We start from the raw sequence: 17,616 nt of genomic DNA on the forward strand, positions 1-17,616 counted from the left end.
GCGGAGACTGAGATTCGTCAAGAAGCGATCATCTCTAGGGGTTGTTGAAACTGGTCGGCCACTACGGGGTCTCTCAGAGTATAGCCCTGTCTCTCGGTGTCTTTCACTTGCTCTGCTAATGACACTGCGTGACACGCCCATCACTCTGGCTACTCTTCGCTGACTGAGGCCAGCTTCGAGCATCCCTAGGGCTCTGGCTACATCTGTTTCACTTAGGTGGTGTCTTGGCATTGCTGTTGTAGGCAAGTTGTTGATTCTAAAGACAGTAATTGCTTTGGAAGCCACTTTTATACGGGCCCACTGCAATGATGTGAGAAACATCGTGAAAGAACTGCATGTTTGAAATTGATTTCATTGTGTTTGAGGATATTCAGGACACCTGTATCCTGGCATTACTGTTGTCAGCAATTTGTTGATTGTAAAGACTAAAGACAGAAAATGCTTTTGAATCCACTTTTGTACCACTTCACAATGGGCCCGCTTTTCAGGATATGCAATGATGTGAGAGACATCATGCAACAACTGAAACCAATGCCCGTCCCCACCGAGCTAGGGTGGTGACCGAGTTCCTTGAGGGCCATTGCATTCAGTGTATGGAATGGCCAGCGAGGTTCCCGGACTTGAACCCGACAGAGCACGTCTGGGACATGATGGAGATGATGGGGAGAAGTATCCAGCAGCTCGAAGACCATCCACTTGGACTGCAGCAGCTGGGTGTGGCTCTGGAGGCTGCATGGGATGCACTGGTCGTCAGAGACATTAATCACCTCATTAGCTCCATGAGACAGCGCTGTGAAGCCGTTATTGCTGCAGGAGGAGGTCATACGCGATACTAGGCTGCCTGAAAGACACTCAGACATTCATTTTTTCCTCTTCATGTCGATAGTTGATACCCCTGTGAACCCACTTTTCAGGATGTGCAGTGATGAGAGCGACAGTGTGCAACAACTGAAACCACCCATGCGTGAAATTGATTACAGCGTGTCTAAGGACATTCAGGACAGTTGTACTGAGGTATTTCCAGAAATAAAACACCTTGTATAAAAAATTATATACGTTTTAAAAAGTGGTCCTTAACTTTTTTTGAGTAGTGTATTTTGATTTCAATCTTGGGTAGGACTGTAATAAAGAAATTTGACTTCAGATGACTGTAATGCCATGGTCACATTTGTTCTACGGCGGCCGTACGGCGAGTCTAAAACAGCCGTTTCAACATTTTTTGTCCAACTTCATATAGGTGGTTTGAATCAAAATTTATAAAACGGCTGTTTTCGACTCGCCGTACGGCCGCCATAGAACAATTGTGACCATGGTATTACTAATGGCGACCTTCACCGGGGTCTTCTCAAGAAGAACAATTAAGCTTCCTCAATGGGTTATGCAATAGGCCAGGTGCGTTGCTATGTCAGTGCCATACGTCATCGTTTGTTAGGTATTTACTTGAATCCATCGGTTAGATGCCTCCAATTCCATAACACCGACCTCCCTTTTGAGACGTCTCTGTTCTGAGCATGACCTAAATACGCGCGTCTGATTGGCTCATCGCAGATTTGTCAATAAAAATCATTTGCTTTGTTCATGAAACCGCTATACCGGGGGATATTTCATAAAGGTATGGTAACTTTGCCATTATGGCAACTACCATGGGGGTAGGGTTTCAGAGCCAATCACAATTAAGGTATCCATGGTAGATACAACACTTGCATAATTTCTACAGGAGTTACCAAATTTTATGAAACATGTCCCAGCCCCAGGTTAGAAAAAGATTTGGAGCTATTGATTCGACACTTGAAATGCTCCCCAGATCATTCAATGAGGTCCGTTTCATGAAAGTTTTACAACTATCATGACGATGGTAACTTTGCCATTATGGCAACAACCATTATAATCTTGATTGTAATCAACTCCTGAGCCCCGTTACTACGGTGATTATCAGAATGGCAAAGTTACAATAGTTACTCTTTATGAAACGGACCCCTGGGGAGCAATTTCATGAAAGGAATAATCGGATGTTTAATTTGACATGTCCTGTTTTATCCGACTGTGACCATATTAAAGCGCTCCCAAGCCAATCAAATTCGAGTTAATTAGTTTCCAGGGACCTGTCTTTCAAAGTGTTATGATGATCCAATCAACCACAACTATGGACGGCCAGCAACGTCAACAATCTCAAATACAAAATTTGTTCAAAATATTTTCTAGATATGAAGTATATTCTCTTATAGTTTCAGTGCGATTCTCTTTGTTTAGGGTTGAGCTAATTTCCCGTAAAAACAATTATGGTATGGATGGATTTCCATACAGTTGAGATTGATTGAATTTGTGAGACGGGGCCCAATGACCCATCTTACCGCATCTTACAAAGAGTTGCAATTGATCCGATCAATCACAACTATGCACGGCCAGCATCGGCAACATCTAGAATGCATGTTTGTTCAAAATATATTTCTATGATGTATATTCATGCATTCTATGTTTTCTTTAAAAATCACTGTACTTCTCTTTCTTTACAAAAGGCATTGCGCGGATTTCCTGTAGAAAAAAAATATGACACTGATGGGTTTCCATAGAGTTATGATTGATTGGATCAATCCTAACTCTTTGTAAGACGGGGCCCAGATCTGACAACTTGTCGGACGAAAGAATGTTAACGCTCCCCGAGCCTGGACCCTGTCTTACGAAAAGTGATAAACTGCGATTGATCTGGGGTCTGTTTCATAAAGAGTTACAACTGATGTATTTTATTGTGGAAACTACCAGGGCTCAGCAGCCAATCACAATCAAGGTTCCCATGGTAGTTGTCATAATGGCAAAGTTACAACAGTTGTAACTCGTTATAAAATGGGCCCCTGAAATACACAAATGTAGATCAATTGCACATTTGAGTTTGATTTGAACCTATTTATTTGATCCAATAAATGATATCCAAGAGTGTCGTAATGTTTTCAAAAGGAAATTTGCAAAATGTCCTTTGAAAACAAAGGAGAACACACCAAATTGTCAAGAAATCAATGAATTTATGGATATTATACATTCATAGATTTTTTTTTGAACAAACATGCATTTCATATATTGATCTGCTGGCTTTCCATAGTTGTGATTGATCGGATCAATCACAACTCTTTGTAAGAAGGGCCCCTCGTCTTCTGTAATTCATAATTCTAGGTATGATTTGGGCTGAATGCAAACAGCTCTGGGAGGAAGGCCTTCGAGCTTACATTAGGCAATGGTGGAATTGGCTGGACTTCATCATGCTTTCATTATACCTCTGCACATTCAGGTAAAGTATACTGGGAGTTCTACCTCAGTCACACCTCCCCCCCCCACGGCGGCCGTGCGGCGAGTAAAAAACAGCCGTTTAACCATTTTTTTGTACCGGCTCAATTAATCAAAGGTGGTTTGAATAAAAATTAATATAACGGACGTTTCGACTCCCCGTACGGGCGCCGTAGGGGAAATGTGACTGATGTATTAATGATACAAGTTATATATTAGGGAGTTTTTGCTATCTTAAAATGTTGGGCAACATATTGTCTACACAACAATTGGTTTAAAAGATTATCCAACTCTGGGTAGTTTTTAACCAATACTGTGTATTTTTTACCCAAAGCAGACATTGTTGTTTGAAAAGTACCCAGAATCGGATAAAGTTTTAACCAATTGTGTGGACTCGAGCGCGTTGCCCAACGTCGACACAGGTGAGGTGAATGGGTACCCGGTAGGAAGAAATTCCTCGAATGCTCGAGCGGCCGACCAAGGTACATGTATAGCCGTGCTAAAGACGGGGTAATAATAATAGCAGGACCCGCTAGGAGAACAATTTTCGGAACTGAAGAGGCTACCCTGGGTAAATATGCCGTTGTTTTTATTATTATTATTATAACATTATAAAGAGTGTACAAGAAGCAGAACGGATTCAAGAACATAGAACATGACTTGAGTTGTCAAATTCCCGTCATGATAAAGAGCAACCATTCCTTTAGTTTATTTCCATTTCCAATGATTACAATTTATTTCAATTCGTACTTCTCGAAAATCAATAAATCATAAATTATAACTAAGAAGCCTATGTCGAAATTGGTGAATCAAATCGGCAGTTCATTCCTTTAGTATGGACAAACCACACGGTTTTTTTTTTTCAATTTTCATCAGCATAGAAATTTATAGGTCAAATTCACCCCAGTAGAAAGTTTAATAAATAGAGAAAAATCAAACGTGAATAACGCTAAAAACTTCATATAATTCGGATGTAAAATAAGAAAATTATGACATTTTAAAGTCTTGCTTATTTTTCACAAAACTCTTTGCTCAATTCAGTGATATGCAAATGAGAGAGTCGATGATGTCACTCACTATTTTTTTTAATTGTTTGAATTATACTATATTTCAATTTGCTAATTTTACAATTAGGACCCCCTTGTTTAAACTACAAAAATGTTAAAATAATGGAATTCCACGTGTTCAGGAAGCCGATGAAACTTTATTTCACATGACAATGACGGGAAAATAAAAATATTCATATTTCATAATTAAATACAAATGAAATAGTGATTGGTTATGTCATCAGTATCCTCATAGGCATTCCGAACAGGGTGTGCATATAACTGTTTTGAGAACTTAAGCGAAACTTTAAAATGTTATAACTTCCTTATTTCACATCCGATTTTGATGAAATTTTAAATGTTATGCTTGTTTGATTTTTCTCTATCTATTCAAATCAGATTTTTGTTGGGATGGGCTTGTCCTAAACAAAAGTGCTGTTGCGTTTCACCAATTAACAAAGATCTTCCAGTTGTTCAATACCATTTGACGGGCATTTTTAATACATTAACTGTGATCTTAAAACCCGTACGTTGCGGAGCAAAATTTCTCTATCACGATAGCAACAGCGACAAAATGTGAGGGTTTTTTCAGCTAGACAGCAGTTAATTAAGATATCGAGTTTTCAATTTCTAACAAATCAAATCATTTTTTTAGGTGTTTAGATGTAACATCATTCTTTTGTTCAAGTGGGGGTTTTTGTCTCGCATGAAGATGAAATATATCATTGAAATGGAATTTTACAAATAGAAAAGGTATTTTGTTTTTGTATATTTTTTGTGTTTTTTTTTTAGTTCGTTTATTACTTCTGACGATCACTTCAGATTGTATCGGCCTCGTAATTCGTAAAATACAGTTTGCCTTTTCATTCTCAGTATGGTTGTTTTCTATCTTATCTGCAATTGAGATAATTATACAATGTATTTATGTATGAAAAAAAAAATGTTTGCGGAATTCCGAGACATACACCACAACCAAAAAACGTTTCTTTGAATAAATGAACACAGGAGACCACGATCGTGGGTGGTTAATCTTGAAATTGATTGCGGCCTCATAAAAGAATTTCGTGATGTTAATTCTAAAATAAGTACTGATAAAGAGATGTAATACTGGTACGTGTGCACATAGGCGGCGGAAGCGGGGGGGACGTGTCCCCCCCCCCCTAAATTTGAGGAGGGGGTGACGGTCCCCCCCCCCTAAATTTGTTGTTGATGACCCTTTTTTTCTTTTTTTTTTGCTTGTCAATTTATTTTCCTACGTCCCCCCTAAAATTTTGGGGTTGAGAACCTTTTTTGGGGGGGCTTGTCAAAAAATTTTTGGTTGTCCCCTCCTAAAATTTTTTGCTTCCGCCGCCAATGCGTGTGCAATATTCAGCCTTCGAGTAAAATCAGAGTCTTAATTAACAAATGAATTTTTTCCTTAAAAAATGGCGCATTCATGATGCATTACACTAGCTTAATTTAAAAAAAAATACGTCTCGAAAAATAGATGAATATTACCAAAAATACACCAAGCGATCTGGAATACAATACTATTATGATATATGATAACATCCTCTTCACGAATAATGTTTTAGAATTGATGAAGTTATTGCATGCTGAATAAATTCTAGTGGAATAATATAAATTACAGTATTTATTCTATTTTCTATGAAACAAGATTTCCATATTGTCCTATTAATATTAACAATTATTGTGTATGAAATAATGTCACAATAATTATATCCATTAATTAGCTTCTCCAGTAGAAATGTAAATGACTAAACACTAACTATTACGATTGTCGAATCATTTTAATTATCCGAGAAATGTGTAAAATTGCAACATTGGCATGGCAAGGATTAATAGATAAGGTGTCAATTAACTATTTGAACTCTTTCAGAGCCGTTGGCAGCTACAGTTGCCCATAACCGTGTCGTGCCATTGGCAGCTATAGTTGCCCAAATAACTTGTTTTTGTTTAACCATACAACCATGTGCGGTGCTGCCATTTTAAGCCTTGCCAAGCTAGAGGAAGATTTGTGCCAGATTTATTTTTTAAAAATACATTTCTTTCCCTCTTGCTGATCGATGAATAGTCTACGCTTGGTAGCAGCAATCCAGAATAATCGTGGGAAGTACAACGACGGGTTGCACCGAGCAGACTGGCCTGCCGGCGACCCGACCCTCCTCTCCGAGGGCGTCTTTGCCATCGCAAACGTGTTCAGTTTTGCTCGGATCATCTACCTCTTTCAGGTATGTGCAGTCTGACGCGGCAACCCCCCCCCCCCCCAATTGTGTCGTAGCGTTGTTACGATTTTCCAAATAATGAAGAAGAAATGTCTTGGGTTGTGGGGTTGTTGTTTTTTTTTGAGGGGGGGGGGGTATGAAGCGGGCCTCGTGTCTCAATATTTTGAAGGCCGGAGGCCCATATGGGAGGACGGCATCTAAAGGCTTTATTGCTTAAAATTGTGGGGGTATTTATAAGAGGAAGAAAATGGAAAAAAGAAACACAATGATGTGGAGCTCATCTGGCATCTTGCAACGAAATTTAACACAATTTTTATTTCAGCCCAGTTGACACTGCAGTGAAATATATTGGTGACATAAATTGAGGATATAGAATTAAAATTGATGAAGAAATGACAATTGTGGACGGACGACAGAAGACGGCCGCCACGCCACGGCATAAGCTCATCTGGCCTTTCGGGCCGGACGAGATATAGAGAGGTCTGGACCGTGTATTATATTGTTTTATTGGGAATGAAATAAAATTATTATTGTATTATTGATAATGAAATGAAATACCTAGGCGCTTCCCCTGCATAGAGTGAATTGCTTCGCAAGAAAGGTACCAATCATTACTACATCATGAATTATTAGAAATTTGTAAATTATATATTTTTATATATGAAAAAAATATCAACGATATTATTTCTTTGGTATTCTGCTTTTGTTAATTTTCAAACCAAAATCAGGGTGCACCTCTTGTTAATTGACAAAGTGACGATTTGAATAAACTTTGCATGTCGATTTGTTGGGGAAAAGACGGCAAGTTTAATAAAAAAAAACTTATCAGTTGACTTGTTTGGAACAATACAACACTAAGATAATGAGTTGTTGAACTCTGCATATCGACTTGCTCGGGACAAGTATTAAGACAAGATGGTGAGTTGTTGGAACTTGACATGTCAAATAATTAGTGCAAGAAGACAAGATAATAAGTTGTTGGAACTTGACAACTTGGCTTGTTCGGAACAAGAAGACAAAGCAATGAGTAGTTAGAACTCGGTAAGTCGACTTGTTTGGGACAAGAAATTATGACGAGTTATTGGAAATTTGCATATATCGACTTTAGAACAATAAAACAAGATAATGAGTTGGTGAAATTCGGCAAGACGACCAATTGTTAAACTAGTCGAAAGTCGAATCTAACAACTCCTCATTTTATCCTTCTCGTCCCGAAACAGTTTAGCTGCCAAGTTTCATCTACTCATCTTGTCTTTTAACCCGTCTTCTCGTCCTCTTATTTCGTCATCCTATATGTTTCTTTACACTGATCATTAGCGGAGACTTCTCCGCTTTCTTGAATGTTTTGGGAACTGCGCTTATCCAATGCATACAGCTCTTATTCATGTACCTCAATTATACATGTTTAACGATGTGATTATATCTTGTAACACACACAAGTTTGTAATCGACGATTAATAAATCCGAAATTAATCGAATTCTACTGAATATTATTTTTTTCTGCAGGCTAATCCTTACTTAGGTCCACTCCAAATATCACTCGGCTGCATGTTAATAGACATAGCAAAGTTTCTCCTCATCTTTTTCCTCGTCCTCTGTTCGTTTGCATGCGGCCTCAACAAACTTTATTCAGACTATCTGAGCAGTTTCAGAAAAAGGTGTACGGCCGAAGAAGGGGAGTACTGTTCGGCATTGCAAAATAACGACTTTGACGGGTAAGCAATGGGTGTTTCGCAAACCTGCTTGTCTGATTTTTTTATATAATATAATAAAAACTTTCTAAAACTCGAGGTGGGACAATGACTTTCTTCCATACCTAATTCGAAGGAATCCACTACTGCGTGGCCATCTGTATTTTAAACCTTTTGATATAGCGATTTAAGCTTAAGAGTATTAACCACATTCATGCAATATTATATAAAGTAAATGATTGTCTCAATAATAGCTAAGGCGTAATTATCACATTTTTATTTTCAAGCTTACAGGCTAATGGGTAAATTGCATTTTTAGTTCGATAAAAGTGATCAGTCTTTGGCTGGATTAGGACCGTCAAGTCTACAAATTTTGGAAAAGTTAATACACTCACACGCCTATTTACACTTCATGAGAAGGAAGCCAAATATGACTTTATATAAATATGATATGACAACAATAAAACTAATTCTTACCGACGAATCCTAATTTTCAGATATCATATTGTTCACATCACATTTCAACTTAAAACCGTACTGTTTTCTTTGAAATGTATATTTCTTTCCTCTTTTAAACAGACTCCCTAGAACATTGCTAACTCTGCTATGGGCGTTGTTTGGCTTGGTCCAGAACACAGCACCAAAACTGAACAAAGAGGATTCAGACCAAGAGTACTTTGTCGAACAAGTTGGAGAGTTATTGTTCCTGGTATACCACCTGATGTCAATCATAGTTCTTCTCAACATGCTGATTGCTATGATGAGCAACTCTTTCCAAATTATTGAGGTGAGAAAGTGAATGAGGTTCAAGACCTTTTCAGATTGGCAAAGCTAGTGATTTCAATTCAGTTCAATTTCAATTTAATTTGAATTCCATTCAATCAAGTATAGTTCTTCTCAACATGCTGACTGCTGTGATGGGCAACTCTTTCCATATTATTGAGGTAAGGAAGTGAATGATGTTTAAAACCCTTTCAGAGTGGCAAAGCTATTGATTTCAATTCAGTAAAATTTCAATTCAATTTGAATTCCATTCAATTCAAATCTGATTGAACCAAATACAATCCCATTGAATTCAATCCAATTCAATTCGATTTAATTCAGTTCAATTCATTTCAATTGTTTCAAAAGTTGGAGGGTATTTGTTCCTGGTATACCACCTGATGCCAATGCCATGATGAGAAACTCTTTCAAATTATCGAGGTGATGAAATGAATGATGTTCAAAACCTTTTCAGAGTGGCAAAGCCATTGACTTCATTTCAGTTAAATTTCAATTCAATTCAAATTTAATTGAACCACATACAATCCAATTCAATTCAATAACAGTCAAATCAGTTTAATACATTTCAATTCAGTTCAATTGTTTAACAAGTTGGAGAGTATTTGTTCCTGGTATACCACCTGATGTCAATTATAGTTCTTTTAAACATGCTGATTGCTATGATGAGCAACTCTTTCCAGATTATTGAGGTGAGGAGGTGAATGATGTTCAAAACATTTTCAGAGTGGCAAAGCTATTGATTTCAATTCAGTTCAATTTCAATTTGATTTCCATTCAGCTCAAATTTAATTGAACCAAATACAATCCAATTAAATTCAATCCGAATCCAATTCAATTCAATCAAAGTCAATTCAGTTTAATAAACTTCAATTCAGTTCAATTGTTTAACAAGTTGGAGAGTATTTGTTCCTGGTTTACGTACCACTTCATGTATTCTTCTAAACATGCTGATTGCTTTGATGAGCAACTCTTTCCAGATTTATGTGTGTGGGAGAATGATGTTGAAAAGTTATTCAGTTGCAAACCTTTTTATTTCAATGTAGTTAATTTTCAATTCAATCTCATTCACTACAATTCGATCCAATTATTCAATCCAATCCAGTTCATTTGAATTAAGTTCAAGTCAAGTAATCCGAATCAATAAATTCGATTCATTCCAATCCCATTTTATTCAATCCATTTCAATCTGATTTAATCAAATCCAGTGCAATCCATTTCAATCTAATCAAACTCAATTTAATTCAGTTCATGTCAAGTCAATCAGATTCAATCCAATTCAATTCAATCCAGCCCAATTCAATAATTTATCCAATCCAAATCAATCCAATTCAATCCAATTCAGTATAATTTAATCCAATCTGATTCAATCCACTCCAATGCAATTCATTCCAATCCGATTCAATCCAATGTAATTCCATCCAATTCAATCCATTACGATTCAATCTAATTTAATCCAATCTAATTCAATTCAATTGATTCCAATTCAATCCATTACCATTCAATTCAATCCAATCTCATTCCATCCAATCCATTCCAAGTCAATTCAATTCAAAGCAATGCAAGGGAATGATCACAATTCAATTCAATCCAATGCAACCCAATCCTAATTATTTCAATCTTATTCAGTCTAATCCAGTTTAATTCAATTCAAGCCAATCCAATCGAATTCAACTCTCTACAAAAAACAGTGGTTTGAAAACTACATCACCAGAGTTTACAGAGGACTGCATCAGATTGTTTAAACCAGGGTCAATTTTGAGGTTCGTCATCCATAGATGTTATTAGAACCCAATACTTCAACCCCATTGGTGTTATATTTAAACTCCATGGCATATTTTGAACACATGAGGGAGTGTTTCTATCAGAACCCAACTAGTATTGTACATTCACATATTTCTCATCTTCAGAAAATAAACAAACTAGAAAAAAAAAATTTGAACACATAGTTTTACAAATTCATACAGGAAAATAAGTCATATTTTTTGTAAGCTGAATCATCCCCAATGAAAGTTAACTTTGTGAAGTCTTATTTGTAGATTACATGTTAGTTTCAGGTCCTCGATCAAATCAATCATAAGTCTTGCAATTAATTGGTGTGCTTCTTGTATCAAGTAGAAATTGGTTTGCTTTTAGTTAAACTTGATCTATCCCTTGTAAATTTGCAATTGATTGCAAATATTTTTGTGAAACACCCCTTAGGCTAGAAATTTATGCTCTCTTACAGCTATATCTCAACTTCATACTGAAAGGAGACATAAATTCAATATTCTTTAAATATTAAGGGCAATTCCATAAAATATGTAAGTCTCACCAAACAAACATTTATGAGTGACCCTCGTTAAATCATTTGTCTTAACTTTCTAGTTTATATGAAAAGTTGTAATGCTCAGATATTATTGTGCCTTGAGCGGCTCATGATGTGATGTGCCAGGCATGAAATAAAATTGGGATTCGACATACAGAAAAAAAGGTTATTCATGGAATTGCCCATCATGAAATCATATTGTATAATCTGTTTTTCAATATATTTGTAATACTTTATTTTTTATCATTTTGTTGTTGTTGTTGGAACCTAGGACCATGCTGATCGGGAATGGAAGTTTGCTCGGTCTAAACTTTGGATGAGTTACTTTGATGAGGGGTCCACGCTTCCCCCACCCTTCAACCTGATCATCAGTCCAAAATCAATACTCTATGCTGCGATGGCTTGCAAGAGGGTCTTCTCATCTAGGGTCACAAAGAGCAAACACAAACCCAAACCAAGGAGAGACTGTTCCATGAATGACTCCATGAAGGTTGGTACATGTATATAAACTAGTATAATCTGCTCAGAACATGTTTTATTTTCTACTACTACTACCGCTACTACTACTTCTACTACTACTTTTACTTCTTCTACTACTACTACTACTACTGCTACTACTACTACTACTATTACTACTACTACTACTTTTACTTCTACTACTACTACTACTACTGCTACTTGACCAATGTGGTCAAGCCTTTCATACCATACGCAACTCGGTATTAAAGTGCGACTTTAAGTAAAATCTTTGTGAAACACCCCCTGTTGCTGCTACTACTACTTCTTTTACTTCTACTACTACTACTACTACTGCTACTACTAATACTACTGCTACTACTATTACTACTACTACTCTTACTTCTACTACTTCTACTGCTGCTGCTACTACTACTACTGCTACAACAACTACTACTACTACTACGACTACTTTTACTTCTACTACTACTACTACTTCTACTGCTACTACTACTACTGCTGCTACTACTACTACTACTACTTTTACTTCTACTACTACTACTACTGTTACTACTACTACTACTGTTACTACTACTACTACTATAACTTTTACTTCTACTACTACTACTACTACTGCTACTACTACAACTACAACTACTACTGTTACTACTAATACTACTACTTTTACTTCTACTACTACTACTACTACTTTTACTTCTACTACTACTAATGCTACTACTGCTAATACTACTAATACTACTACTACTACTTTTACTTCTAATACTACTACTACTACCACTACTTCTAGTAGTGCAACTGCTATTACTACTACAACTACTACTATTACTATATAATCCTACTACGATGTAGATGATGATGATGAGCGCTACAACTACAACTGCTACTAATACTACTACTACAACTGCTATAAGTACTGCAACTTTGAGTTCTATTACTACTACTTCTACTACAAGTAAAACTACTTTTACTGCTACTACTAGTACTACTTCTACTACTACTACCACTACTACTACTACTTCTACTACTACTATGTAATTCAATTTCATGAGATTTTTGCTACCCCTAGGGAGGACGAAGGATGTTTTACCAAATTCAAAATTCAAGGCGGGCATGTCTCCCACCCGCGACCACTGTTACTACTTGTGGGTGCGTCTTGGTCTAGCGGTTCTGACTCTCGCCTTTGAAACAGAGGGCCGTGGGTTCAAATCCTAGCCATGGCGTGTTTTCCATCAGCAAGAACTTTATCCACACTTTGCTTCACTCGACCCAGGTAAGGTGAATAGGTACCCGGCAGGAGTAATTCCTTGCATGCACTGAGCGCCGGTGATGGTAGCTCGAGCTAAAGCTAGGGTAATAATAGCAGCACTTTGTATCCTCTGGCAAAAAGCGCTTTATATATCCAGCTATTATTATCATTATTATTACTTCTACTGCTACTACTACTACTACTACTTCTACTTCTATTACTGATATCATTATCACCACAATGTGCTACTGCATATGGACTTCTACTTGTTCCCTTGCTTTTGATATCAATCTTAATTAATATTTCATTTCCATATTTCAGAATGTAGATGGGTCTATCGGACCGAACAACTCCCCTGAATACCGGTATCAAGACGTCATGAAACGGTTGGTGAATCGCTACATCCATCAGTGTAAAGCAGCTCGAAAAGCAGACGGCGTAAATGAGGATGATCTCAATGAAATCAAACAGGACATCTCCAGTTTGAGGTTGGTATATTTTTTTTTATCCTTTTCTTTTCTTTCTTTCCTCATTTTCTTTCATAATTTATGGGTAAATTGTACCTCCAAGTGGTTTATGAGACTAATAATAACAAATGAGATATTAAAAAACTCTGTAATCAAATAGTTTTTACAAATTTTCACCAATAAGGTTTTGATAAGTGAATTGGGGAAAAATTTGTGAACAAAGTTGATATATTTCTCACCTGCAAAGAAGAGCAAGACTGGTAAGCGCTGCATTTCCAATGGCGACGGCAGCGTAAGGGTAATGAAATATTTCTGAACATCCTGCCTGAGTTTCAGGTCATATGACCAAGGTCAAAGTTAATTTAGGGTCAAGCTTAGACCATGTTCGGGGACTCATTATCGAAATCTTAACCAAGGTTAAATTTTTGAAATGTCTTCATAACTTAGAACGTATATGGACCTAGCTCATAAAACATAGACATAAGGGTAATAGTGTATAACTGAAGATCCTGCCTGAATTTCAAGTCACATGATTAAGGTCAAAGGTCATTAACGGTCAACAAACTTTGGCCATGTTGGGGGTATTTGAGGAATTGTCATCATACATGTTACTATAAAAGTTTATGGATCTAGTTCATAAAACTTGGACAAAAGAGCATCAATGTATCCTTGAATACCCCATGCGCATTTCAGGAACATGTCCAAGATTAAGTTTTTGAAATGTCATCATAACTTAGAAAGTATATGAACCTGGTTCATGAAACTTGGACATAAGGGTAATCAAGGATTACTAAAAAATCCTGCCTGAGTTTCAGGTAACTGAGAATCCCTCTTTCAAAAAAACCGCAAACAGTTCATTGGTGGCGTGCAAATAATTCCACAGAAGATAAACGTTGTATTCCAATTGGAAATAAACTGTGCTCTGAAATAAAGTCTGGTGTGAATCTCTGAGTTCTGATCTAATATGAAGAAGAAACTGCCAGCTTATATATAGATAAATTTCCACTATTCTGGAAACTTCTAGTGTTGTTTTTAAAAAGAACATTCTCCTTCTTTCTAGAGCAAATTCAATTCTAGAAGACTCTTGAATGACCTCAGTGAAATTAACAATGTAAACAACATAGATAATCCTATTGTCCTTTATTTCCACTACCACTAGGATTTTCTATTTTGTAACAGTCTTCTATTGTTTATCTTTGTACATTCCAGAAATAACAAAAAATATCTCATGATAATAGGCATGCCTAAGAAAGCTTCACTGAGACATTCTGGAATATTCTTAATCATTATATGCTATGTATATCCTTAAAGAGGAAATAACTAAATAGAAGAATGTAATTGCTCTTACAATTCTACTTATATATATATATAACAGCGTCCAAATAAGAATTTCCAAAAATTATCATCTCCTTTAGATATGAACTCCGTGAGGACCGGAAGAAAGAGGAAGCCCGCGGAAGCTCCAACATGCACAACATCCGACGAGATATTATACGTATAGTAAGAAGCACGAGCTCAACAACCGAGCCAACGAGTACAACCTTAGATGTCCGATCTCAACCCGGGAGTGCTACCAGTACAGAATCCCTGCATAGTCCCAACAAGGACACGAGTAGCACTGGTGCGTTAAGGCCGATTCTACTTGGAAGCGGGCAAGGAAGTGCATTTAGACGATTTGAGGGCATGGTTGGACGTGAAGGTGGAAATACCAATCCAAGCACTGTCAATATTGCATATGCACGTGACGACGGTGGACTAGAAGAGCTGGTGTCACGTGTCGATCTCGAAACAATGAAAAAGGACATTTTGAGAGGGATACAAACAGAGGTGCAGCAGTGCTTGCGAGAGGTACTCCTAACGCAGAGGCATCTCCAGCAACGCCCGTCCATCGATGGGCTGACGTCCCCTCCTCCCCCGGTACCTCCTCCGCCTCTTGATTTGGAATTCACTGATTTACCTCCCAATAATAATGGACAGTATTTTTCATACAGGAATGCAGCCTTTGAATATGACGAAGAATTCAAAACAAAGAATCCAACTTTGACTCAGCTCTGAACACGGCCATTAAGAAAAACTCAATGAATGATGCATGATTTAGTGGACTTATGAAGATAAACTGGAATCAACTAATCTGTATTTTTATCTGTGTCGTTATTCATCAATCATCAAACCAACTACTTTGCTGCGTTGATTTGCCACATATGAAGATTGAAACATTTGGGATACCTCATCTAATAAGAAATCTTCGAACCAAATGTACCTTGGGAAAACTTCTACAGTGCATTGATTAGCCAAGTCATTTTGGATATTTTATCGCATAAGAAATCTTTGAATCTTATTTTCATTTACCTTGTGGAAACTTCTTCAGGGCTTGGATGTGCCACATAGTTAAGAAAATTGTGCCATTTTGGAAGTTTTCTCACAGAAGAACCTTAAACCTTATGTACTTTGAAAAACTTCTTACTGGATGGGTATGCCACCTAGGATAATTGAACCATTCAAGATACCTTATGACGAAAGAAATCATTGAGCAGTACATACTTTAAGGAGGCTTCTTTAGAAGGAAATTGAACCATCTGGGATGTTTCATCACCAAAAAAAATCCTTAAATGCTATGTACTTCTAGAAAATCCCTTCAATGCACGGATATACCACATAAGAGCAATTTTTTTGTTACTTCAAGAAAACTTATTCAGTGTGTATATATATATAATATATATCGCATAGGAAAATTTAACCATTCAATATCCTTATCACATAAGATATCCTTGAACTTTAATAGCGTACAAAATAGGATGTTCCTTTGGTTCACCGTAGAAAGTTTCTTTGCTTCATTGATATGCCACATATGAAAACTGAGCCATCTTACCATATAAAGAATTCTTACATTCGATGTACATTGAGGAAAATTGTTGTTTGCCAGTTTGGTGTCAATTTTGTGTTATATGTGTGAGAACAAAACTGTGTAACTGTCTTTCAGTTATTATTAAGGACCAATTTATTCCTATAAAGGGTCAGTTCCCTTTACCAAAAAAAGTTAGATTCACTTTGCAATTTTAAAAAAGATTGTTAGGTGATACATTGCATGTGTTTTATAGTTATGGTCAATGCAACTTAAGAAAGTCATGAAAAGAGTTGTTTACACTGCTTACAAACAATAGCCAACTTTAACCCTAACTAGAGCTGCATGAGACTTTGCGTTAAGGGAACACCACCCTTCATCCAAAGCCCTCTACTCACAGTTTCGCTGGAAAGGTGCGTTGGGAGTGTTCACTCGTGTTTGTTATGTAAATCTCTCACCGCCCCTCCTCAGCTCATATATGTCTCTCCCCTGATCCATCTGCTTCTATATTCCTGTAATTCCGTCTCTCTGCTGCCAATGGCATCCATCATATCTCTTTCTGTTTCTCAGTCTCTCACTCCCCCTCTGCTTCTCTTTCCTCTGTCCATCTCTTTCTTGCCCCCCCCTCTCACTCTCTCTCCTTCTCTTTCTTCTGTCAATCTCCCCCCCTCTCTCTCTCCCTCTCTCTCTCTCTTCCAATGCCTCTCATCCCAATCGGACCCTATTCCAATAAGGAGGTTTCAATTCGGAAATTTTGAAACCATGGCTGGGGCCACATTCATTCGTTATTCCGCAGCTTCGTTATTCCGAAGGTTCGTTATTCCGAAGGTTCGTATTTCCAAAGGTTCGTATTTCCGAAGGTTCGTAATTCCGAAGGTTCGTTAGTCCGAAAACAAAAATGAGGTTCATGATTCCGAAGGTTCGTTAGTCCAAAAACTAAATGATTAACGAACCTTATCTTGTTTTCGGACTAAAGAACCTTCGGAACAACGAACCTCATTTTGTTTTCAGATTAAAACTTTCGGAAAAACAAACCTTATTTCATTTTCAGATTAATGAACCTTCGGAACATCGAACCTTATTTCGTTTTCAGATTATCGAACCTTCGGAATAACGCCACAAATGTTTGGATAAACGAACTGTTTTACGTTTTCGGATTAACGAACATCGAGGTATAGGCAATTTACGTGTTTCGGAATAAAGAACCTTCGGAATTACGAAGTGTAACCGGGTTGGACAGGGTAGTGTGTAATTTTCA

The 17,616-nt window shown here is 37.2% G+C and overlaps 1 protein-coding gene across 1 annotated transcript in view; it reads left to right on the forward strand.

Annotated features, from left to right (window-relative positions):
* LOC121409515 (transient-receptor-potential-like protein) overlaps nucleotides 1-17,225 on the forward strand; it is a 30,648-nt gene extending 13,423 nt beyond the window's left edge. The window contains 7 exon segments of the mRNA XM_041601438.1: nucleotides 3,166-3,280; nucleotides 6,397-6,553; nucleotides 8,054-8,262; nucleotides 8,818-9,025; nucleotides 11,598-11,816; nucleotides 13,371-13,537; nucleotides 14,932-17,225. Coding sequence (XP_041457372.1) covers nucleotides 3,166-3,280; nucleotides 6,397-6,553; nucleotides 8,054-8,262; nucleotides 8,818-9,025; nucleotides 11,598-11,816; nucleotides 13,371-13,537; nucleotides 14,932-15,571 — 1,715 coding nt within the window. The 3' untranslated portion in view covers nucleotides 15,572-17,225.
* Nucleotides 17,226-17,616: the final 391 nt, after the last annotated feature.

Source organism: Lytechinus variegatus, chromosome 1 (genome assembly GCF_018143015.1).
Source record: "Lytechinus variegatus isolate NC3 chromosome 1, Lvar_3.0, whole genome shotgun sequence".
NCBI lineage: Eukaryota > Metazoa > Echinodermata > Echinoidea > Temnopleuroida > Toxopneustidae > Lytechinus > Lytechinus variegatus.